Source organism: Sorex fumeus, unplaced genomic scaffold, assembly GCF_029834395.1.
Source record: "Sorex fumeus unplaced genomic scaffold, SorFum_2.1 ptg000042l, whole genome shotgun sequence".
Lineage (NCBI taxonomy): Eukaryota > Metazoa > Chordata > Mammalia > Eulipotyphla > Soricidae > Sorex > Sorex fumeus.
Window position 1 is genome coordinate 3,339,062 of NW_026606099.1, and position 25,555 is coordinate 3,364,616.

The 25,555-nt window shown below is 45.5% G+C and overlaps 1 protein-coding gene across 1 annotated transcript in view; it reads left to right on the top strand.

Annotated features, from left to right (window-relative positions):
• Nucleotides 1-25,555, top strand: part of MICAL3 (microtubule associated monooxygenase, calponin and LIM domain containing 3) — a 222,558-nt gene that overhangs the window by 142,790 nt on the left and 54,213 nt on the right. The window contains exons 19-20 of the mRNA XM_056119952.1: nucleotides 7,115-7,203; nucleotides 8,173-8,260. Of these exons, the coding sequence (XP_055975927.1) occupies nucleotides 7,115-7,203; nucleotides 8,173-8,260 (177 nt within the window). The remainder of the gene's footprint in view (nucleotides 1-7,114; nucleotides 7,204-8,172; nucleotides 8,261-25,555) is intronic.

The following is a 25,555-nucleotide window of genomic DNA, read 5'->3' on the forward strand; positions in this document are numbered from 1 at the left end:
AGAAGTCATATCTGCTGCCAAAGTTTAGGGGCAGGAAATTGGTCGCAAGCCCGCGGTTCTTAGGCTGTGCTTCTCCAAGGTAGCTGAGTCATGCTCAGGACTGCCACCTTTCTCCAGCATTATCTTCTGTGTAATGAATTGAGAGCTTATTGCACAGCCCAAAATATAGTTTAATATAGCATTTAAGCTTTTGTCTTTTGTGGCAAATGTAATTATACTAAAGAGACCTTGACTGAGCAGAAGTTGGAAAATTATGCGGTAGATAATAAACTCCGATAGGCAGGCGGGCTGGCAAGCAAAACCCCATTAAGGTTAATTGAAATAGTCACCAACAATAGTGATGACTATTTTTTGAACCTGTCTCTTGACTCTCGTATTCTCCATTTAGGTGATCACCATCATGTAATGACACTCAACAAATTGTTCAATTATGGAGTATATTTTTTTTCTTCAGCCTTTCCATTAGCCATCTGTTTTCCCAAATTCTCTTTCATAATCACTGTATATTGAATTACCAAGATTTCTTTATCAGATCAATAAGTAAGAGTCTTGGTCGAAAGTGGTAGAAACCCAAATCAGATTGAAGCTTAAACATTATATCTCCATCTTTCTTCCCTGCAGCAGGAATCGCAGAGAAAGGCTGTATATAATATAGCAGATATATAAATACATATTTGAAATTGTGGAAGTTATAGGCCCCATTTCTTTAAAAGATTTTATCCACAAAATAAAAGTAAAACAAGTGTCTTGGAAGGAAAAGAAGAAAGACAGAAACTGGATAACTCAGTTTAGAAAAACAGAAGAATGCCACCTCAATTTTCTTTCCTTTGACTTTTTAATTCTCCTTTTCCTCCCCCCTCAGTCCCAGCTGTTCTTGGGGGTGCATGTGAGGGGCCATACCTCTTGGTGTAGGCCCACTCCTGGCAGTGCTTGGGATGGAGAGAACCTGGAGCTCCCACCGCCACCTTCCTGGCCCAGCCCCAGCCGTGCTGAGATAAAGTTTAAGATGTACAACACATTGCTTTGGTAATTTGCAGAGTGATTGCCACCATAGTAGTTAACTGTCGTCTCTGTTTCATCACATAGTTACCGTTTCTTTTGGGGGGCATGATAAAATTAAGATCTGCCTGCTTATCTACATTTTTAAGTCCGTAACTACAATATTGCGAGCTGTCATAACCATATGGTACACAGGCATGCTCCCTCGTGTCTTAACTGAGCGGGTACCCTTTTAGCTCATTTTCCTCAGTTGCTTGCCCCTAGTAACCATCTCTCCCTCTTTGTCTTCTTGAGGACTGGTTGGTTTGGACTTTTGACAGCGAAATAAAAATTTTCACTGAGGGAGGATACTAAACCAAGGATCTGTGATTCATCAGTGAGAAAGATGGAGATTATAAAGGAGAAATGATGCACTAGGATTGGGATGTGGCAACCCCAGGGTACATTGCCTTCTCCATTTTTAAGATTCTGCATGCAGTGAGATCATATTTGGTAGTAAAATATGTCTGTTTTACTAGATACAATGCCCTCAATCTATTCAATGTTAGGATTTTCTTTTTATAGCTAAATAATATATGTATCCATTCTTGGACATTTCGGGGTGGGAACAAAAGCCCTATCATGAACATGGAATGCAGATAAACTTAGGAGATACTGATTTCAGCTTCTGTTTCTTTGGATAGATACCCTGAAATGGGGTTGCTAGATAAGTGATAGCTTAGAGGTATCTCAAAATATTAAAGAACTGTTAGATACAATGATTGTACCAAGGTTCCATTCCCCTCATCAAAGCAGTCGGGTTCTTTTCTCCATATCCTTGCCAATGCTTGATATTTATTCTTCCTTGCAGTCGTCATTCTCATTGGTGTGAGGTTCTAGCTCGTTGTGGTTTTTTTGTTATTTTTCGAATATCCGAGTGAGACCATTACAAAGCTGTTCATGATTAGGTTTCAGTCCTACAATGATCCAACACCCATTCCTTCATCAGGGTACATTTCCCACCACCAGTGTCCCCTATTTCCCTCCCACCATCCCCCAACACCCCATACCCCACCCCCGGCCTCCTTCTATTTTTGTGCATTTGGGTTTGCAAGACAGGTATTAAGAAATCATTGTGTTTAGTCAGGTCATTCAGCATTTTTATCAGGATGGTTAGGCTGGATTAGCTCTTTAGCTGGGTGGCAGCTTCGGGGTTTGGATGTGACTGCTGAGGCTTCCGGAAGTACAGGGAGGCTTCCGGAAGTACAGCGAGGTGGAAGGAGGTAGCCCATCCTGACCCGAAGAAAGAATGGAGATTTCAGTCACAAAACTTGCATACCTGAATTTTCAGCAGACATGTCTGTTGACGGTGAGGTCTGTCCTGAGATGGTGGAGTCAGGCATGGGGCATCACGAAGCTTTTGGATTGTGGAAGCCAGCGGCTGCCAGAGGCCCTCTCTGCTTGGGCAGCTACCAAGCTAACTTGCCCCCCTCCAGTTCACCCTCGTCTGTTCAGCCTTGCATGGGTCCAAGATCAACTGTAGCTTTTGACCTCTTCCAAGATTGATTTATGGGTCTCTGAAGTAAAGCCGACAAATGATCTTGCATTGCTGAGCTGGAGGTGGTTTGTGGGGCTGACTCCCACATGTGTAACTTTTGGCCATTTAATTTCTCAGGAAACTTGCTCCCAAGCTGTTGGGGTCCTGCCAGAGGCACAGTGACAATTTTAGGGTATCAGGAAGCCTGAAGACACCATCGGGCTACTGATGTACTCGCCTCGCACACAGCTACAGTTTGACCTACTGGGTGGCACCGTACCCTGGCTCATTGTGGTTTTGGCTGGTGTATTTCTAATGTTTGCGGTATCCAGGTGGCTCGGGCCTGCTTTGAACACTAATTTTTTCAACGTAAACGCTTCGGGCCCTGCGGGACACTCAACTAAGAGTATTGAGGGGGCACATAGAGGCAGAGGGTATGGGCAGTGGCTTGCCTCGCGGCAGACCGCCCGCACACTCCCAAGATCCAACTATGAGCTTTTTAACTGCAGCAACTTTAATACGCGCTATTGGAGCTGGAATTACCGCAGCTGCTGGCACCAGACTTGCCCTCCAATGGATCCTTGTTAAAGGATTTAAAGTGGACTCATTCCAGTTACAGGGCCTCAAAAGACTCTGTTGTTATTTTTCATCACTACCTCCCCGGGTCAGGAGTGGGTAATTTGCGCCACTGCTGGAGCAATAGCACAGCAGGTAGGGCATTTATTTGCCTTGCACACAGCCGACCTGGGTTCGATTCCTCTATCCCTCTCAGAGATCCTGGCAAGCTACCGAGAGTATCCCGCCCGCATGGCAGAGCCTTGCTAGCTCCCCATAGCGTATTCGATATGCCAAAAACAGTCACAACAAGTCTCACAATGGAGACGTTACTGGTGCCTGCTCGAGCAAATTGATGAACAATGGGAGGACAGTGCTACACTGCTATTCTTATCTAGCTTTTATATCAGTGTAATACTGATCTCATGAAATGAGTTTAGGCATGTTCCTTCCGCTTCATTTTTTGGAAATACTTGAGAATTCCTCATTAAGTGTTTGGTAGAATTTACCTGTGAAGACATCTATCTGACCTGATCTTTTCTGTTTTTATTTTTCATTCTATTCATGTGGAAATCAGACTTTTGATTACTGTTTCATTTAGTCTCCTTAATATTGATCTACCTAAGATCTTCCTTCATAAGTCAGTCTTGATAGGCTATAGATTTTTAGGAATCTGTTGATCTATTCTTGGTTATCCAGTTTGTTGACAGACCCTTAACCAGCGTGAATGTTGGAAATAGCTCAGAGGGGTGAAGCACATGCTTTGATTGTGGTTGCTTAGGCTCTGTCCCTGGCACTTCACAGCTTTACTGCTCTCCCCCCACCCCCGAGCACTATACTGGGAGTAGCCCCAGAGCACCTGGATATAACCCCAAAACAAAAAAAAAAGAGAGGATTAACTGGCATCTTTTTTATGACATCTGATTATCTCATTCCTACCTTTGACAAACTTGCAGGCTATCGAATGTAGCCTGCCCACAGGGCAGAGTCTGGCAAACTCCCCGTGGCGTACCAAATATGCCAAATACCAGTAACAATGATGGGTCTCATTCTCCTAAAGAGCCTTGAATATAATCTCAGGGCTAGGATGAAAGAGACGTTACTGGGGCCTGCTCGAGGCAATCGACGAATAACAGGATGATGAAATGAACTGGCACCAGCCCAACCAACCCACCCCCTTCCACATACACACAGTCAAAATCTACTTATAATTTTGTTTTTTTAATTTATTTATTAAATCACCATGAGAACAATTACAAAGCTTTCCGGTTTAACTCTCGGTCATACAATGATGAAACACCCATTCCTTCACCAGTATACATTTCCCACCACCAAATACCCCAGGAGACACCCCCCCCATCCCACCCCCTCCCCTACCTGTGTGGCAGATAATTTCCACGTTACTCTCTCTGCTTTGATTACATTCAGTATTTTGAGACCAGTCCCACCATTATTTGGAATTTTCCCCCAACACTCAGACCTGCCAAAAAGGCAACAGTAGACAATTTTTTTCCTATTGCTGATTATGAATAGCATATGATGTCGCGCAGCCGTGCAGTCTTGGAATTCTGAAATTTTAATAATTAAGTCTGGAGAGATTTCTGCCAGAAGCCTCTGGGTTCCGAGATTCGTTTGTGTGTCTCTGGGATCATGACCATTAAGGAGCTTAAGCAGCCGGAAGGGCTGTCCGTAGGCAGCATCTCAGAGTCTCGTTGTGGCGGGGGAGGAGACAAAGTGGCCTCTGCTTGTAATTTTGATACCTTAAAACTTAACTAGTGGGGAAAACTAAACTAGTGGAGCTGGAGAGCTAGTACAGTGGGTAGGGCGTTTGCCTTGCATGCGGCCGACCCAGATTCTATTCCCAGCATCCCATATGGTCCCCTGAGCACCACCAGGAGTAATTCCTGAGTGCATGAGCCAGGTGTAACCCCTGTGCAATGTCGGGTATGACTCAAAAAGCAAAAAAAAAAAAATTAACTAGTATATAGCCTGCTGAAACCTTACCAATGTCATAAAAAAAGGCTTCACACGTATTTTGTATATGTATTTATGTATCATATACTTCTTACAGTAAAATCAGCTAGTAGAGAGAAGATGTATTCACAATGCTGGATATGTGTGAACGATATATAATATGTATATGCATGTATAATATATACATATATATTATACACACATATATATGCAAAATAAATGTATGTCATCTCTTTATAAGAAAATTTCGAAGAAAAAAAAGAGAAAACATAAAAAGAAAAAAAACAAAACGAAAAAATAAAATTCACATATATGGATTTTTGAAAACCCTGGTTGTTCCAGATTCAACTATATAATTATTCATAGTTTCCCATGATCCTTAGTTTATTTGTAGTATCAGTCGAAATGCTCTTTCAGGATGGGAGAGATAGTATAGCAGGTAAGACGCCTGCCTTCAAGTGCCCAACTTGGGTTCAAACCCCAGCATCCTATCTGGCCCCCTGAGCATTGCCAGGAGTGATTCCTTCTTTTTGGTTTTCATTTTTAAATTCAGTCATCTTTTCTTTCTCATACTTAGAAGGTTGTTCATGATTGGGTTTCAGTCATACAGAGTTCCAACACCCATCTTTTCACCAGTGTACATTTTCCTGAGTCGAGAGCCAGGAGTAACCCTGAACATCACTCGCTGGGGCCCCAAAACAAAGCAGCAACAACAAAAAGAGGAATGCTTTTTTATTTCTGATTCTGAGTCTGCTTTTTTTAGTTAGCCTAGGTAAAAATTTGTTAGTTTTGTTTTTTGTTTCTTGAGTTATTTCAGTTGAATCACTGTGAAATTTCATGTTTGAGTTACAATCACACAAGAATCAAACACCCGTCCCACCACCAGTGCACATTCCCACCACCAACATCCCCGGTATAGCCCCCCTTTCCCACCCTCCCCCTGCCTCCATGGCAGACATGACTCCCCATACTCTCTCTCTACTTTTGGGCATTATGGTTTTCAGTACAGGTACTGAGAGGTTATCATGTTTGGTCCATTATCTACTAAGTTTGTTGATTTTGTGTGTCTTTTTAAAAACTTGTTTTTGTTTTTAAGACCAACTTAAGTTTTGTTGGTCTTTCTGTTTTCCTGTTTGGTCCTCTTAACTGTGCATGAGAAAGCTCACTTGGCAAAGGAGCACCCTTTATGGGAGAGCATAAATCCATTACTCCTAATTCAATAGCTCCTGTCTTAGGGGCCTCATTATTTAACTTTCCAAATCCTCAACTTTTTACATGGGAGTGAAAATAAAAGTGTATATGGGGGTAACTCTTTGGGAGTGATTGTCACTCCCAGGGTGCTGGGTAAAGCCAAGATCACGGGTTTTTAGACTTCTCACCACCCCCACAGCCAACTCCGTGTTACATTAGGACACAGGAAAGAAATTCAGACACAGTTAAAAGTAATTTTGCAGACTCTGATGCTGTTTTCTTTTTTATTCTCTTGCTCTCTATTTTGAAGTTTTTATTTGGTGGAATTTTATATCATTTTTTTTCCCAGCTGATCCTGGATTCCATGATCCCCAACTGCTGTTTGACCAGGCCTGACTGGGGGCCGGTGACAGGAGAGCAGCAGAGGGTCCTGCCAGTCCGAATGCCGGGCTCTGCCCTGCTCACTCCACCTCTCCGCCTCCGCCCTGCACTTGTGTTCATTCTTGGGTTTTTCATAAATGTCACTCCCAGCTTTTCATGTGACCACGTCTTTGTTCTGCACACACTGTCACTTTGTTTCCTGACCCTGCCAAGCAAGCCTCACATCTTTGTCTGGGACACTGATTGGGTGTTAGAAGAGTGGTCTTACATGCCCCAGGCAACCCCTCCCTTCAGGCACAGAGATGCTGAAGGCTGGAATCGCAGTTTGTCGGGAGGAAAGGGCCTCCCTTGACAGGAAGCTCAGGCCTGTGGAAGATGAAGACGTGATGGGCACTCCTGGCTAGTGGAGATTGATAGGAGAGTCCGAGGCCAGGGAGTCGTCCTCTGGATTACAGAGTCTTACTCACTGCTTTTCCCCTGCCTCTTAACTGCCTGCAGGTAAATTCTACTGCAAACCACACTACTGTTACCGGCTCTCAGGCTCGGCGCAGAGGAAGAGACCAGCGCTGGCCCCTCTCTCTGGGAAGGTAATGGAACAGCTCTCCTCCCTCACGGGGGCAGGACTGCAGGCACCTTCTTCGGGTGGTGGCGTCCGGTCCGCTGTGACCTGTGGAAGCCACAGAACAAATTGCCGAGCATGTGTCACCACAGGGGGTTGCCCTCCAGCATGGGGAGGGAACCAGCTTTTCAGGCATCCACTAATTGTGGGCCCCACCATTAGATAATTAGGTAAAGTTCTGTTCACCACCTGCGTTGCATTGGGGAGATTGTGGGAGTCTCTACAAAGAGAAATCTTGTTCCTGAGTAAATTTCTCTGTACCCGGAAGAAAGGAATTTGGCCGTAAATGACCTATTCTGCCTACCCATTGTCTTGTTATTTATTATGTGAATTGCTTACTTAAGAATGTTTTTTTCTGTCTCTTTAAAAACTTTAATTTTATTTGGAGGTCTCTGGGGTCATACCATGTGATGTTCTGGGGCTTCCCCTGGCTCTGTGCTGGAGGGGGCAGGTCGTGCTTGTGGGACAGTGCATACAAGGCACTCACCCAGGGTCCACTGCATGCAAGGTCTTAGTTCACCCTGTTCTATCTCTGCAGTCGCACTTTTGATGCTTCCTTGGAAGGCTTTCGGTTGGCTACTGAGGGATTTGTGGAAGAAGACTGAGTGGAGTAGATCTAGATTTTTTAAAAGGAAGACTGGAGCCAGAGAGATAGGACAGGGGTTAAGACACTTGCCTTGCACACAGCCAACTCTGGTTCGATCCCCAGCTCCGAGTATGGTACCCTGAAGGATCAGGAGTGATCTCTGAGCGCACAACCAGAATGATTTCAGGTACCACTAGGTATAGCCCCAGAACAAGAACCAAAAAAAAAAAAAAAAAATTGAAGGACGACTGACTTCTGTGAGGACAGCTGCTCTGAGTCAGGTGTTGCCGCCTCCTTAGGCGTGAGTGCTTCTGTCGCAACCATTCTCGTTTTCCTTCTCGACTTTCCTAGGAGGCAAGAGGATCCCTGCAGGACGGCCCTACTGCTGATGCGCATGGACGGGCCAGCGCCCTTGCCAACCCCGCTGAGAGAACTCCAGGTAGCCTAACTTCCTTGTTTGGCTGGGTGGCGCGTCACTCTCTCGGCCTCTGTGACAAGGCCAAGGGGATGAGCCAGCACCTCCAAAGCAACATTTCTTCGATTGGGCATCAAGTGACCCAAAACCCTTTGGACTCCTTCTTCATGTGCCAGCTGCTTGCTTTCGGAGTCCCCTTTCTCTATGGCTTGTCGGAGGTGCTGGTGCAGATCAGAGGGGAGTTTCACTGACAGTCTGAGCCAGTAGGGCCACCCCCTCCATCCACCAGCCGGTCGTAGCACACAAGCTCCAGTAATAATCATTCGTATTCAAGTACCCTTGCAACCCTGGGGTCTGCCCACATGCAACAAACACACTAGTTGGGGGAGTTGGGCCAGGTTCTTTCTCAAACAGGCCACTTTGATCACTGACTGAAGTGAGAATCCAGAGTCCCATGGCCTTCTTGCATGTCTTTGCTTTTTGCTTTTTGACAGAACATGGTTTTGTGATGTAAGCCATGTCGTCTGTGTTTACCTAAGCGTGAAATTCCTGCATCCTGTTCCATATTCAGATTGTGGACAGACTGACACTGCTCTTCTGCTTGGACTAGTTAAAGGGTGTGCTCTGTTTGGTGACTTGGAGGCATTTCCTCTTCTAAAGAGAATCAGACCCTAACTGGTTTCTAATTGATTTTACTAATTACTTTTACTAATCATTCCCTTGTGTCAAGAAGTGAATGATAACACCATTTCTACCTCGAAAAACATTCATTTTGGTCTCAGCAGGGCAGGACTGAGGAGGGCTCCTGGGCACTAGATGTGTTGTGAAGAACCATTTGGCTAATTCGCTTAAAATCGCCTCTCTCCACTCCATGTCACACCAGCCTCGGCGATGTGTCCACTTTTTTCACCAAATTCCAGGTGCTTCAGAGCCCTCCCTACTGTCCAAGGTCACTGTGTAAGTGAGAGGAGAAGGCAGTAGAATCCTGTTTCTGCCGTTCATTCCCTCTTGATCAAAGCAAGCATAGTAACTAGTAAACTCTATACATCAATCAATATTCAAACTGACTCTCTGGTGCCATAATCTGTTTGAGGCATTTCCGCTTCTAAAGAGAATCAGACCCTAACTGGTTTCTAATTAATTTTGCTAATTACTTTTACTAATCATTCCCATGTGTCAAGGAGTGAATGATAACACCGTTTCTACCTCTAAAAACATTCATTTTGGTCTCAGCGGGGCAGGACTGAGAAGGGCTCGTGGGCACTCGAAATGCCAGCACCTGTGAAGATGTTGTCAGAGGCACTTCCATAATAGGAAAAGAGAGAAACTATCCATTTGGTCTTTAAGTGAGAGGGTCTCAGAAGTTGCTGCTTATCCTGTGCTCAAGCACTGAAGTGAGCCCAGTGGCACTCATTCCAGGAGTGGAAGAAGGCCCAGAGAGAAAGGATGATTGCAGAGTCCAGGAGGTACCACTCAGCTGAGTCACAGAGCAGAGTGTGGGAAGGGAGCTCTCTTTGCTACCATTCATTCATGCTCTTGTTAAAATCAGGGGAACTTTTGAAGTGTCATATAGATTGAATGTTAAGCACTGTTGAAGAATTTTAAAGTAAAATTTTTATACCTTTTACTCTCTTAAAACCCTTTCTAATCTCATGAAGTGCTCGCAGCACTTTGCTATTGATACTCTTGGAGCAGTGCAGGGAGGTAGGGCAAGACTTGGGGAGTTCTGGCCATTACAAAGATAAGCAATGGAGTCACAGTAGAGACGTGGACGTTGTGTTCTGGAGTGCATATCTGGCCACAGAAAGGCTCTACTTTATTAGTGAGGACCTTATTCTTGCAGAGGTGAGCTATTTTGGGAACCTGACTACTGAGTAAAATAACTCAAAGGAAAACTTTTTGTATCTAAGAGTAGTGAACATCCTTTAAAAAGTTTAACAGAGGCCAGAGAGTTTGTACTGGGGTTAAGGTGCTTGCCTTGCGTGTGCCATCCCCAGTTCTGCCCACACTTTTGGCACTGCCAGAAGTGAATTCCTGAGCACCAAGCCAGGAGTCAGGGCTGAGAGCCTGCTGGGTGTGACCCCAAAACAAAGATAGAAAAACTCGGAGGGGCCCGAGAGATAGTACAGTGAGTAGGGCACTTGTCCTGCACTCAGCCAACCTGGGCTTGATCCCCAGGGTCCCATCTAGTCCCCCGAGCACCAGTAAGTGTGGACTCCCCAGCAACCCCCCGCCCCACAGAAACCACTGAAATTCAAGTCTGAGCAAGCTAAGTTTGTTCATTTTCGGTTTCAATTTGCCATTTAGAACTCCTCAGGGTGGTACTATAGCAAGTCGATTCTAATGAGCAGGGAGAAAAGATTGAGCTAGTGATTGATTAGCATTACCGAGGTTTCCTGGTAATGACCACCGACAGTGTCTCAGTCCCCATGGTTCTTGCTTGACTGTAATTGCACAGGGCCTTCACAGCCGGAATAACCCCTAAGAATGAGGCAGGCACCCCCGTTTAAGGTACTCCCGACAGTGGGGCAGCCAGATTGATAGGGGCAAATGAGTTTCCCTTTGTACCTCCTGGAGACTCGGGCTTTCGGAAATAGCTCTGAGCACTAGCACTTTCCTTCTGAGGGTCTCATCTTTCTTTGTCTCCACAGAAAAGGAACAGAAGTATAGATGATAGTTTATAGTTGGCAGGAAGCAGATCTCCTTTAATAGGACTTTCCTTTTTAAATCTCAAGTAAAACTTTGACTGGTTAGCTAGAATTTCTTCTTAAGAAGCTTCAGGGATATCTCAGCAGTTTGAAATTCTAGACTGTTTGTCCTAGAGAACAGCCATTGACTCACATCCATGGTCTACCTCCTCCACTACATTCAGACAAGAACACTGTAAATGAGTGAACTTGACCCTAAGAAACTGGCCCCGAGGCCTGTCCCGGAGGCGCACTCTGTGTCTGCACTGGCCCTGCTCCGGTCTGCGGCTCTCTCAAGCTGCTCCCTCTTCTCTCCTCTGTTCCTCGGGCCTTCGACCAAAATTATTGCTGTTGCCAAAAAGACAGACATCTTATTGAAAGTATCTATTCCGGGCCCACTCTGCAGTGTTGTTCTTTCTCTAACCCCCAGCATGTAAAGCTGCCTAACATAGTTTTGGTGGTTTTGTGTACAGTTTTTCTTGTAATGTGTTTTCAAAATAGAAAATTTTTTTCCTGTTCTCAGAAATCTGTAAACATGTTTAAGCTACCTGCAGTCCTTTGTCTAGATTAGTAAACTTGGCACAAACGATTTTTACCCCGCCTAATGTTGTAGTACCTGTTCTAACTGTATGAAAAATTTGGACAACACTAAAAGAAGCGCTCCAAAGGAAGGATTTCCCCCCGAAAGCAGAGCCAGCTCAGGATAGGCTCTTTGGGTCTCGTTTGTTGTTGTCCTCAAGCATGAAGAATGTAGCGATGGGTATTCTAAGAGGAGAATGAAAGCTTTTCTCACAGTGTAGGCAATAGACAAAATGGGAGAAACGTGTCCGCTTTTGCCATCTCACGGCGAAGAGGGTCTTAACTGAAAAGTTCTCTAGCAGAACAGCAGTGACTTCCTGTTCCCAGATGCTCCTCGGTGACCCCGTTCGGCTCCATATTTGCATGCTGCCTGAGCCATTAGGAGATGCAGGCATTCCCTCACTCCACTTACAGCTGTGTGGTGTCAGGAATTCCACTCAGTCCTGGGTTTTGCCTGTCAGGAGGAAATGAGGAAATGTTCCCACTGCTTCTCTACACCCTTTTCCCTTCACATGATTTTCTGGAAAATATGAGTAGAGCCATCCAGTTTAACTCCGAGCCCCTGTACCTATGAGTCATAATTTATGGTGACGGGTAAATATTTACAGTTACACACACACACACACACACACACACACATAGTCTATGTAGATTTCATTTCTTGTGTGTGAATGGGTGCTTTTATTTTGTGCTAAATAATAATAGCAGTATATTACGGGAGTTGTTTTACAAGCTTGTTCCTTGGATCTGGAAACCAAGGGAGCATTTCCACTGGGGAACTAAGCACTAGCCCGGCTTCGAGCTCTGGTCAGACATTGGTGGGAACAGAGTAATCCAGCCATTCATAGGCTTGGGAAGGCTTTCCAGGGGTAGATACCAAAGAAAACGAACAGATACATCCATTCCTGAAAGCTGGTGGGTTCTCACAACACATACCCTGGAGAACCAAACACTAGACCTTCCCCTTTGGCTTTCTGCGTATTGGTCCCTCTGGGTGAGGGACAGGGACTTTCTGCTGTTTCAGTGTTCACTGTGTCTCTCTATTGGACAGTCCTTCCATTAAAGCGCTTCATGACGCGCCTTGAAGGTCTGAACTGTGAATTAATAGGTCTCGGTTTTGGCCTGTGCCATTTAGCTTGGGCAGATGGAAGGGTGGGGACAGGGGAGAGGGTCCTGGGACAAAACAGAATAAAGGGAGGTGAACTGTGCCAAGGACCCCCTGTCTGTTTCCAGCCTTCCCTTAAAACCTTTATTTTGACCCTTGTTCTTAACCTGTGCTGTTGTTGTTTTAAGTGTGTTTGTGACTTTTTTAATTTAATTGTGTAACTTTGTTTTTGCCCTTGCTGTGAAACTAAGGTGTCATGCTTTTTTTCCTTTTCTTATTTTTTTTTAAACAAATGTTACTATTCTTATTTAAGAGAATAAATTCCAAACAATCTTGAGGTTTCTGAGTTTTTCTTTTCCTTCCCTTTTTCCTGACTGGAGGGTGGGAAAGTGGGCAGCTCAGGCAGGCGTCTGGAGTTAAGTGTCTGGGCTTCAATCATGATGCAGGAAATCAGAGAGAAAGCACAGATGGCTTAAAAAGAGGGAAAGGGGTTTTTTTTATCCATAAACTAGAGGTTCCCATCAATATGAGGCCCCTATTCACAGGGTTGGCCTGGTGGAAGACAAATTTGCTCAATAGCCCCTACAAGTAGGAAAAATGGAGAAAGACATCACCTGTGTGCCTCATCATCTGCCACTCTGAGGAACCTCACGTCAGTGCACATGGAGCCCTGTCAGCTGTGGGACACGGATGCCTTCCCCCCAAGTCTAGCTCTAACATGCTGTTTGTGGGCACCTAGCGCTTGTGACATTTCTCTCCTCTGCCTTGAGGTTTATTTGCTAAAAGAAGTGACTGACCTCTCTCCACTGACCACGAAGCATGAAGGTTCTTGCTCTGTCCAACCGGCTGGCTGTCCTGTGCTGTCTGTGTGGAGCCTGATTGCTGAACTCGGAATCCAGTTTTGTTTGTCTGCTTTCCCGCCCTCTCACATACTCTGCAGAACCTTAGCAGCAGTGGCCTCTGTGCCGTTAGCCACTAATCACACCGGCACCGCCCATGCTGAGCTCTAGGAAATGGGCGATCCATTGGTGGGGGCCAGAGATAGCTCAAGGGTATGTGTTGCATGTGGCTGACCCCAGTTCAACTGTGGGCGACGTATGGTCCCCTCCACTGCCTGGCATAGCCCTGAGCACTGCCAGGATGGCTTGGGTGATGTGATTCCCCGTACCACAGAACCGTAGCAGCACAGAAGCCTCAGGCCCTGCACTGATTCTCTTGCCTCGGTGAATGAGAACCTGTAGAAGGTTCTGCCTGGGTCTCCTAGGCATTATTTAGATGCCCCCGCCCCCCCCCCGACCCCAAAATAGAAAGACCTTCTTGCCCGCCCCCCACCCCCCATTCTGGAATCCTCCTATTGGAACCAGAGTTGTTCTCGGGCTGCTCCTCAGAACAGACAGCAGAGTGCCGGGTTCTCTTGTATTCTGGACCACAGTCAGGGAGGGACTGTGTCCCCATATGGCTTGTAACACTGTAACCTGTGTCATTGTAATCCACAGAGCACTGCTGGTTCAGAACTGATCCCAAAGAGTTTGAGTGACCTGTTCATTCTGCCCACGTCCCCTCCCGAGTCACCTCTGCTCCCCTTTCCCTGCCGTAAACTAGGCCAGTCAGAATTCTCGATGCCTGAGAAGGTGGAGAGAAAAAGAATTGGGATGTAGTGGGGGATATGAGCAACCATTAATAAATTGAGTAAGAATTTGATTGATGATAGACTTCATCGGTGTATATAATTTTCAAATTTCAAATCTTGACTGCTGCTGCTGCTGCAACCCTGTAATAAAGGCAGGAGCACCCTCATTGTTGAAAAGGCACTAAATCAGCCCCATCGGAAGAGCACCATGTTAGGTAAATTAACCTACCCATCTTGGTTTCTTTCAGAAGCTTTTGAAACCTTTTCTCCTTTCTTTCTCATAAATTCCCTGATGATTTCCTGATTTGGATTCTCCCTAGCGGTGCAAACATGGAGTTGATATTGATGGTACTAAAAATGAACCACTTCTGTCCTTTCATACTGAAAAACAGAACAGGATGATCCTTGTGAGATGGGTCACGCCAGCATTTCTGCTGAGCTACAAATAGAAAAATGTGTAATAACCAGACAGATTTCAGGAAAAGGCCTCTGCAGTGTCCTTTCACAGAACCCTAAAAGCTCATGAGGACCTTGCAGCTCAGATCCATCTAGACAGCCATCAGGTGCCAACAAGTCAGTGAGTCAGTCATAATGGAATGAGGGAGAGCCAGGCCCTGCCTTGGGCAGGCCAAGGGCTGCCACACTCCTCTTGCTGCCTGGTATGTTGAAATGAGTGTGTTGGCAGCTGGCCCCTCTTCCATCTCCATCAGTCCCAGTCTCTTTACCACTGATGTTCTGGAGCAGGTGGGCTCTCAAAATCACCTTGCATAACTCCACGCAACTCCCCTTCTGTTGCTTACAGATTTCAGTCAATTGCTTACAGGTTTCACTAGCCCTATGAACACTTTCTCCTTTTTAACGTCCAGTGGGCCAGCTGTACAAAGTGTAGAATTTGCCGTTTATCAACATTTTCTGGATACTTCTGGAGCACTTTAATGGGTCTCTGAGGACACTGAGCTAAAGGCTGTCAACTCTCAATACCCAAACCCCCAAGGCTGATTGACTGAACTTGACCTGTTCTTTGATATCATCTTCCTCCAGCAGTGAGGCTTCTCTCTAGGTAGGCTTGAAGTGGCCGCATCCCCCCCTGAGGCCTCTTGTTGGTATAAAAGAAGTTTGGGAATACATTTCAACAGAAACAGAATGCAGGGTTCCAGCCAAGCCTTGCTGCAGAACAAAATCTTTGGGGTCTAACCTGAGATAATTTCTAGAAAAAGTTCATAGAAGGAAGTTTTTCAGAATCTCCATTGGCCTCTTTTGTTTCCTTTTTTTTTTTTTCCTCCTCAGTGCCAGGGGTAACTCCGAGAAATGCTAGAGGTCCAGCCTGAGTACAAAGCGTTCATCCATTGAACTATCTCCCAGGCAGGCCCTTCTTATGTTTTCTTTACCTCTGTTCTTTTGTCCCTGAGCCAGCTCAACTGACTGTACCCTTGTCACAAGACAACTCTTCTGTTTACCTGTTGATTTAGCACCTTATTCCGTACTTCTGTAAAATATCAGAAAGGATTGGGATGTAGTTCAGTGATGAAACATGAGCACTAAATGTGTGAGACCCTGAGTTCAATCCTCACCAATGAAAAAAAATTATTTCTACTTTATTATTGCCATTCAGTGGTACATCCTGATTTCATTTAGGTTCTTGTCTGGAATTGTAGATATTTAGTAATTATTTCCCATTAAGTAAATACTACAAAAGAACCTTAGTGCCTTACCCTTAGTGCCACCTCTTCTAGTTCCAAAACTGCCCTTCTTGAATTCTAGTATAACTGAGCCTCTACTAAAACTCCCAGGGGTATCTGAGCAGGTACAGCAGATAGGACACTTGCCTTGCATGCAGCTCACGTGGATTTAATCCCTGATATCCCATATGGTCCCTTGCGCCCACCAAGAGTAATTCCTCAGTGTAGAGCCAGGAGTATCCCCTGAACCATGGGGATTGACCCCCAAACAAAGCCAACACACTCCCAGAGAACGGTCAGCCCAGTCAGAGGGATACCAAGGTTACTGGGCAGTGGGGGAGCTCAGAACTGTGACAGACCCAGGCTGTTGAACTGGTGAAGAAGGCCTACATAAGCATATCTCTTTCTATTCTCTCGTGTTCTTTCATGGCTAATAAAGCCAGGGAACTATGCGAATGAGTTCCTGTTGTAACTGATCAGTGTTCAGACTTGAAGCTAAGAAGGGTCTCAGCAAAGAAGGACCTTACTGGATATTTTATGATTAAGGGTCTCAGGAAAGAAGGACCTTACCGGGTATTTTGTTGTTGTTGTTGGGGCCACCCCCTGCAGTACTCAGGCCACCCTCCTGGCTCTGTGCTGTAGGGTCACTCCCAGCAGGGCTTGGTGGACCATGGGAGGTGTCATGGATTGAATTGGATCAACACGTAAGGCAAGTGACCTAACTTCTGTACTACTTCTCCAGTCCCATACTGGGTTTCTTGTATTGAACTCAACCTGGCAACTTAGAAATAGCTGATCTCTATTACATCAGGAGAATAATAGCTCATTCCTGTTTCTCTATTTTCTAGAACTAAGTCAGGATCTAGAAAGTCCAGACTAGAAAGGGAGCAAATTTTTTTTGCCACCATTCGCCAACTAAAGATGTATGAGTTAGTAGGTTCTTCTAGAGGGAAAGACTTTCCTGGGGATTAGACTATTGTGAATTACTCTGACCAGAACCTGCCTCTTGGCTAGGCTTACCTTGAGGAATTAGCATTAACCTTGTAGTGGGGCCAGAAAGGTGGTCTCAGGCTACTCCAGACTTCATGGAAGCCTTTGAGACTAGAAGCATGTGGCTGGGAAAATGGGGTTTTGATGGGCTGTGGGAGGGAAGAAGCAAAACTTTACTGGTTGGTTTTGTTGTATGGTAGAGAAATAGCACCTATCCTTCTTGCTGCTAAATATCATACTAGAGGCTAAGGAGGTGGCTCAAAGGGTTGGGTGTTTGCTTTGCATTGAGTGTTCATCCTGAATGCAGGAAGCTCGGGTCTGATCCCCAGCCCTGCTAGGAGTACCCCTTCAAAGCACACACACACACACACACACACACACACACACACACACACACGAATGCACAGAAGGAAGAACTACTACCACGTCAGGAAGCAGTCTGTATTTGCAAGCAAACTCCCTATTCTCTTCTAAAATCTTTTCCTTAAATAAAAATGGGGAATAAAACTCAAGTGTGCCATCTCCTGCTGTTTTCCACCCATGTGGTTCATTCTGGTTATGTTCCATAGTCAACCTTGTCATACGTACATAAGTACATACATTTATATTGTTACCATTGTAGGGGGCACACATGGCACTGCTGGGCAAGAGGGTGTCTTGCAGTTCTGTGGATTGAATCCAGAGTCTTGCACATACAAGCAAGCATATACTCTGCTACTTGAGCCATATCTGTGTCCTGCTCTTGTCATATCAGTGCATAGTTAGCAATGTAGGAGACACTTAGTGATGATAATAATAACTCACTTTGATCTAGGCTTTGTCTAGAGTCCTTGGGTATATTCATTTAACCTTACAGTTGCCTGCAGGATATCATTCTGCAGGTGGGAAGACAGGAACACAGCTGTTAAGCAAACTTGACCAAGGTCACATAACTCACGAATGCAGAGTCAGGGTAGAATTTATACGAATATACACAAGCACTCTGAACCGACATTGCTATGGCTATAGAGTTTCTTCCATCCTTGCTCTGTAACCTCAGCTTGTCGGCACTTGGTAAGAGGAAGAAAGGAATGTGTTTAAATCCGAAGATCTTTTAAACCTGATGAATGCTTCTTTTCTTTGACAATAATCTCAGGGTAAGGAATATGCTTTTGGAAAGATAGTGAATGAAGGACTCTAATTATGGCTATGCTTTCATTGATGATATCAAATGGGACAGATTTATCCAAAAATAGTTGAGAAGAACAAATAAGCACTAAATTGATGATAGATAATATGAAATGACTCTTACATGAAACGATTCTTTATATCAGTCTCTTTGATCATCACAAACTCAAGCCTGAAATTTCATTTTATTTATTTACATTTTGGGAGGTGAGGAGGGTACAATTCCCAGCAGTGCTCAGGGGACCATTGATGAGGATTGGGTCTCGTGCATGCGAGGCATGCACTCAGCCCATAGTGCATCTTCAGCCCTCATTTTATTTATTTTTGTAGGTGTGACTCTTGGTTGTGCTTCGGTCAGAAGGGGTCACAAGCTGTGTCCAGGGTCAAACTCAAGGCCTTGCACATATTAGGCATGTGTGCTACTACTTGACCATATCCCCAACCCCTAAAGTTTCACTTTGAGAACTAGGCCTGGGCCAGAGCAGTAGCATAGTAAGTAACACGTTTGCCTTGTGGGCAGCCAACCCTCGTTCAGTCCTAACACCCTGTATGATCCCCCAGGCCTTCCAAGAGAGAGCAGTCCCGATGCACAGAGCCAGAAGTAAGCTCTGAGCACTGCCGGTGTGGCACCAAATCAAAAAATACATTTATAAATAAGAAAGAAAGAAGGAGTAGTTCTAAGCCAAGAAGATAACTCAGTGGTGGAGTGTGTGCCTCACATGTGAGAGGCGCACTGGAAAAAAGGGGAAGAGAATGAGCTTAGATCATGAAATGTACTTTGTTGGCCCTTTTGAAGGACAGGGTTCTGCTAGCGGGTGAGAAGGGGAGGGGTTGTTTGGGTCTGTTTATTATTGTTCTCTGAGCCACAGTATAACCTTTCTTTTTCTTCCCTTTCCCTTTATTGTTTTACTGCTGTCGGTGCAGTGACCGGGCTTGTAAACTTCCTTTTGACTGGTGATCACAGGGGCGTGTCTGGGCCAGTCCTGGGATTAAATTTTGTGGCCTGTGAGGCACAGCCCTGGCCCCATCCGGCCCAGTCTAACTCTTTCGAACTTAAGAACTTGTTGAGGGGGGCTGGAGTGAGAGCACAGCGGGTAGGGCGTTTGCCTTGCAAGCGGCCGACCTGGGTTCGATTCCCAGCATCCCGTATGTTCCCCCAAGCACCGCCAGGAGTAACTCCTGAGTGCAGAGCCAGGAGAAACCCCTGATCATCGCTGGGTGTGACCCAAAAAGAAAAAAAAAATAGTGTTAAGAAAGGTTGCCTCATGAGCTGAGGGATAAGGCAGCTGGGATAGAGAAGGGATCACGGGCTGGAGAGATAGCACAGCGGGTAGGGCGTTTGCCTTGCACGCGGCCGACCCGGATTTGATTTTCGGCATTCCATATGGTCCCCCGAGCTCTGCCAGGAGTAACTCCTGAGTGCAGAGCCAGGAGTAACCCTTGTGCATCACCAGGTGTGACCCAAAAAGCAAAAAGCAAAAAAAAAAAAAAGAAGAGAAGGGATCACAAAGTCAGTGATGGTTGGAGGTATCACTCGGATGGGAGGTGTGTGCTGAAAGTAGATAAAGGACCAAACAGTATCTGTATTGCAGACCATAATGCCCAAAAGTAGAGAGTAAGAGGGAAACTGTCTGCCATAGAGGCAGGGCGTAGGGTCAGGTGGGGGTGGCGGGAGGTATACTGGGGACGTTGGTGGCGGAAAATGCACACTGGTGGAGGGATGAGTGTTCGATCATTTAATGACTGAAACTCAGTCATGAAAGCTTTGTAACTATCTCACAGTGATTCAGTTTTTAAAAAAAGAAAAAGTAAGTGTTGAAGGGCCAGAGCAATAGCACAGCAGGTAAGACATTGATTTGCCTTGGCCTGCAGCTGACCCAGGTTCAACCCCCAGCATTTCATATGGTCCCCGAGCACCACCAGGAGTTATTCCTGAGTATAAGCCAGGAGCAACTCCTGAGCATCCCCAGGTGTGACCCAAAAACAAAACAAAAACAAAGAGTTGACTTGATCGCTGTCTCCTTACATGTTTTAAGCTGAGATTTTTTTTTCCATTCTCTTCTATGTTTATCGTTATAATTCATTGTCCACCTAAGAAATTGTACTGGTCCTGGAAAAAATAGACAAAATTTTATGCCGTTTCTTGTGTTTACATCTTGATCTGAATCTCTAGTGATAGGAGAGAAATACAGAAATTCTATGTTGTTCACATTTGTGCCACTTTGGACTCCACTCATATAAAGTCATTGCATTTAAATCTTTGGACTATATTTATATTTACATATAATGTATTATATATAATACTCTTCTGTATCACTGTATCATATCCTCCCATTGTTCATCGATTTGCTCGAGCGGGCCCAGTAACGTCTCCATTGGAGACTTTGTTGTTACTGTGTTTAGCATAGCGAATACTCTTATATAATTATATATTTATATATATTTGGACTATTATTCCAGATAAGCAGTTTTGGTTTTGCCCTGTTGGATAGTTTGGTTCAGTCACAGAAATGCTTTCAGGAAGTGTCTGGTGCATGTGCAGGCAGAGTTGTGGAAAAACGTGTCACGGCAGGGAACCCTCAAACACTAAACAGAATGTTTCGGGAAGTGGTGGAGAGAAGGATGTGTCCGTCCATGTTATATCTTAGCCTCGCTTTCTCCCTGGGTTTAGTGAAAGGACCTACCCTGCTGCTGGACTCCTTGATCTCACCAGAAAAAAATAAGTAAAAGGAGAACAGCTCACCACACTCCTGTTTTTGGTCTCCTTTTAGTTCCCACCGTCGCCTCCTAGTCAGCCTCAGCAAGGTGTGAGCAAGCAGATGTGCAAGATGCCTTTGGATGGCCTGTGGGAACGGGCAGTCTTCTTTTTCCTAGGTGAACCTCATGCCATAAAATGATGAGTCTTGATGTTCTGTGCGACTGCTTAGGTTATGTCTGCATGGTTAGTGGCCTTAGGATTAGCTCATCATTCAGCAGCTGACATGCTCTGGGTCCTCCCAGCGGGCAGCAAGCCAAGCACTCCCTGTTCATTGTGGTTGTTCCAGCCAGTCCCGTACAACCTCAGTTTCATAACCCCAAAGATGAAGGCTCCTGAGCTCTGTTTAGTGTTTCACACCCTCCAAGTCCAGTCAAGCCAAAGCCAGTCTGGCAAACTGACAGATTTATTGAGCAATTGAAAATAATTTGATATAACTCCTAGGCCAGGGTTTCTTAGGTTAATCACCTTTGGGTTTGGGGCTGGATGATCATTTTTGGAGGAAGGCTGTCTTGAATATTTTATTTATTTGGCATTTTGTCCGGTCCTTCCCCAGGTTGTAACAACTGAAAATTATCTCCAGACATTGCTAATTGCCTTACGAGGGGGAATAAAGTACCCCATTTGAGAGCAGCTAGGGCTCTTGCCTGCATGCAGCCAGCCAGGGTTTGATCCCTGTCACTTTCTATGGTCCCCTGAGCACAGCCAGGTATGGCAAAAATAAATAAATAGTATGTGCTGTTGACATGCAATTAACCTTAGAGTTATGATTCCCAGAAGATTGGGAAAGAGCGTAAATGAGAGTAATGTGTGACACAGGGTCATGTGAAACCTTACAGCAGCGATCTCTCGGTCAGTCTGCCCATCTCCTTTTAAAGTTGATCACATACTTCCCACTAAGTGTATCCTTATTTGCGTGTATGCAAATTTTATTGTGCTTCAGAGTGTTTACAAATTTTATAAGACGTTGTAGAAAGCAAAATTAAATTAACAGAAGTTCTAGTGTCTTTTCTGTAATCCTGTGAATTATTCCTGCAGCCCCTGATGGGTTCATCATTTGGTGATAACCATGGTCTCAGAATTGGGTTGGTACTGAGAGTCAGTACAGCAGGTGGGGCGCTTGCCTTGCACGCGACTGACCACGGTTTGCTCCCCAGAATCCCATATAGTCCCCTGAGCCCTGCCAAGAGTAATCCTGAGTGCAGAGCCAGGAGTAACCCCTGAACCATGCCAGGCATAGCCCCCAAAACAAAGAAATCAAACAAAATTTAGCTCTGTCTGTTGGACCTAGCATAGGTCCAATACGATGTTCATTTGAGCTCCCATTTTGCAGACTGCTGCCCTTGTCATCCTTGATCAGAAACCTTTGAATCTCCATTTCTCCATCTTGTAAAATTATAAGAAGGAAAAAAGGGCTGGAGAGAGAGTGCAGTGGGTAGGGTACCTGCCTTGCTCACAGCTGAACCACATCTGATCTCCAGCAGTATATGATCTGCGCAGCCTTTAAGAAGTGATCCCTTGGTACAGAGCCAGGAGTTAGCCCTGAGCTCCTCCAGGTGTGGCCCAAAACAATAACAAAAATGCTTTCTGTCCCTAATTATTTCATCAGGTTTCTGTACATAGCAGATAAGCCCCAATATATAGAAACATTTATTTAAAAAACATTAACAGGGCTGAAACTAACTCAACAGACTGGGATACATGCTTTGCTTAATGGAGTCCCAAATTTGATCTCTGGCACCTCGTGGTCCCCTGAGCACCACTGAAAGTAGCCCCTGTGTGCCAGGTACAGACCCCTCAAAAAAAAAAAAAACCCATAGGAGTATCAGATATGACTGTCATTGGTCCAGTCTCAGCCAGGATGTAAGAATTGTGGAAATGAGTTAGTTAGGGGTATCTCCAGACTAGCTGATGGTCTCTCTTGGGGTTAGTAAATCTAGTGGGGTTAGGATCAGGCAGGATGGTCCTACCCAGCAGGCAGTTGGGGCCAGAGTAAGAAGGACATCGCTCTCTAGTCTGCAGCACTGTGGGCTCTGGAAAGTAGGCCTGCACCACATGCCCCTTCTTTGAAGCATTGTTAAAATTCTGCAAGTGCTGACTGGATTTGGCATTGCTTTTTTCTCCTCTTGCATGGATAGGATGTTAAGTCACCTACTAAATCTATGACACCCTGGGGGCTCTTTGCTAGTGACAAAAGTGGAAGCAGGCATAACAGGGTTACGTTAAGCAGAATTTTCGGCACCTCAGCTGAATGCCAGGGCTGGGCTGCAGTCAGTTACTTAAGCAAAACGGGGATATAGGTAGAAGCCTGGGTCTGAGCAGACTTCCCGGAGGCCACAGCATCTCAGTGTTGCCTCACAGTCTGTTTGCCGGAAAGGGGGTCTGGTTCTCTTCTGTGTGTTGGGGGGGGGGGGGAAGGGGGGGCGGTGCTGTGTGGGTGATGAGAAAACTGTAGCCACCCAGCTGCTGCTCATTTGAAAGGATCACCTGGGAAAGGGCCCCTAGGGTCGTGGTTTCCCAACGGCTTTCCCCTCGGGACTGACACTTCCTTCCCAGGCCAGTCTTTAATCTGAACATCCCACAGATTAAAGGTTCACCGTGATAGATATGAGTATAAAGTGGGACTGTGGACATTGCTAAAGTGACATTAGTCTCTTCCCAGAAATAAATCTTCAGCTAGCTAAAGAAGTCCTGTTCTCAGACTTTGTATCTTTAAAAGGGAACCCATTTCAGGAAGCCTTTCACTGGGACATGTTTTGTCCCTAATGAGTCTGATTATGGGCAGAGCCCCTGGGATGCTGAAAATTGCTCATTGATTGCTCAGAGACCCACTGGCCTAGTGGGTCTCAAAGCCACCACCTCAGAGCCACCTTGGACACGCCGGCCTACAGTGCCCACAGCTCTGCTCTGGGCAAGAGAGGGGCCGAAATTTAAAACTCTCCTCTTGGATTAGGTGCACCAGCACGGACTGCCTTCCAGCGCTCCCCCTCAGTTACTGTTATTGGGGTCTGGACTTGTAATGAGAAAGCTGCTCCCTGGAAGTAAATTATTTTCCACTATGATGTGTAGTAAATCAGATCTTTGGAAATAATTTCTTTCCAAGCCTTCCCTTCTCTTCCCTCACCTCCCCTTTTCTCCCCTCCCTTTCCCTTCCCTCTTTTCGCTTCCTTTCCTTTCCTTTTCCCTTCATTCTCGTCCCTACCTTCATTAGAACCCAGGGTGTCACACATGCAAGACCAGTGCATTACCACTGAGCCGCCCCCTCAGCCTTCTTCCTCAGGCTGTGAGGAGACTGCTGTCAACTTTGGAAGACTTTCTTCTCACAGGCGGTGTTGCCGTTTGGTTTCTGGTCCTGTATGCATTAACCTGCTTGAAAGACACTTGAGGAAACAGTGGAATATTTTCCAGCTCATTTTTTTTTAAGTTCTAGAGAGGATTTATTGTAGCTTATATACAGGTTAGACCTTTTATTGGTCTAATGATGCCCAAGAACGGCAGGTCTTAGGTTAGCTCATCAAACCATCCTTCTCTCTATCTGCCTCTATGGTTTCAGACTGCACACTTGCATTGCCTTGATTCCTTATATTTCAGTTATCAAATCTCCTAGTTTGTGATGCACAAGCTTTGTTGCAAGGCCTCATGCTGCAGAGTGTGTGTGAGCACCACAAGTATGTGTGATGGCCCCCTCACTCCCAGTGCCACAAAAGCTCTGTCCCTACAGTAACAATAAATAGAGGAAGAGCAAGGATGGCTAAGCAGCAGATCACTTACCTGGCAGGTGTGAGGCCCTGGCTTTGATCCTTGGCATTACACGAAAAATAACAGCAGAGGGAATAGAAGGGAATGGGGGAGGGAGGAGAACACTTAAGGAAGAAAATATGTCCTGCATGGTTGTATGTCAGGAGCCTGAACCACACAGTCCTGCAGCTGGGTCTGTTGGCAACATACATTTCATGTCACTGAGACTTGTCAGTATAATAGTGATTGATGTGACTGTCTGTGGTCATCAGCTGTCTCTGTTGCAGATACCTATAATAGTACCCAGAGTAAATCATTCCGTCCTTGCCTGCTTAGCAAGCATAAACATTTCACGCCCTTATGTCATACGAAGCATGAGAAAATGCTGTGACTCTTGCTCCCTGCGGTGGAAGCCAAAGAGGAACAGGGCAGAAGTCAGTTGTTGTCACAGTAGTTTGGCCTCCAAAGCAGAAGAACTCGGCTTCATGCACAGCTGCCGTGCTTTGCCCTCTTAGAATGAGAAATGGCTGTAAAAGATATAGAAATGTAAGCACTGTCTTGCAAGTCTGCTGGTGGTGGGGAGTCGGATGGGGCGGGGACTCTGAAAGACTAAATAAGAATGCAAAGCCCAAATGGGTGATTTCAGGTACCTTCTTAGAAGCAAAAAGCACCTTCTGGAATCTGTAGAGCTTGGACTGGGGGTTAAGCCTTTCCTTGCATATTCCAGATCACTCCATCTTGAATAGAGAATAATGAAGTCCGTGATGCAGAGTTTGACCAGATCATGGTTAGGTTTGTACACCAAAATGGTGCTCCATTTGGATGGGGTCTGCCTTTCTCTCCAACTCAGACACTTAAGCCACAACTCACATAGGAACCTCAGCTCCAGGCACAGTGGAAGGAATTCATTTTCCTATTGAGTCTTTGTGGCTAGTCCAGCTTAGGAGCCTGGGGCCCATCTATGACCCAGTACTGCAGAGTCCTGGACC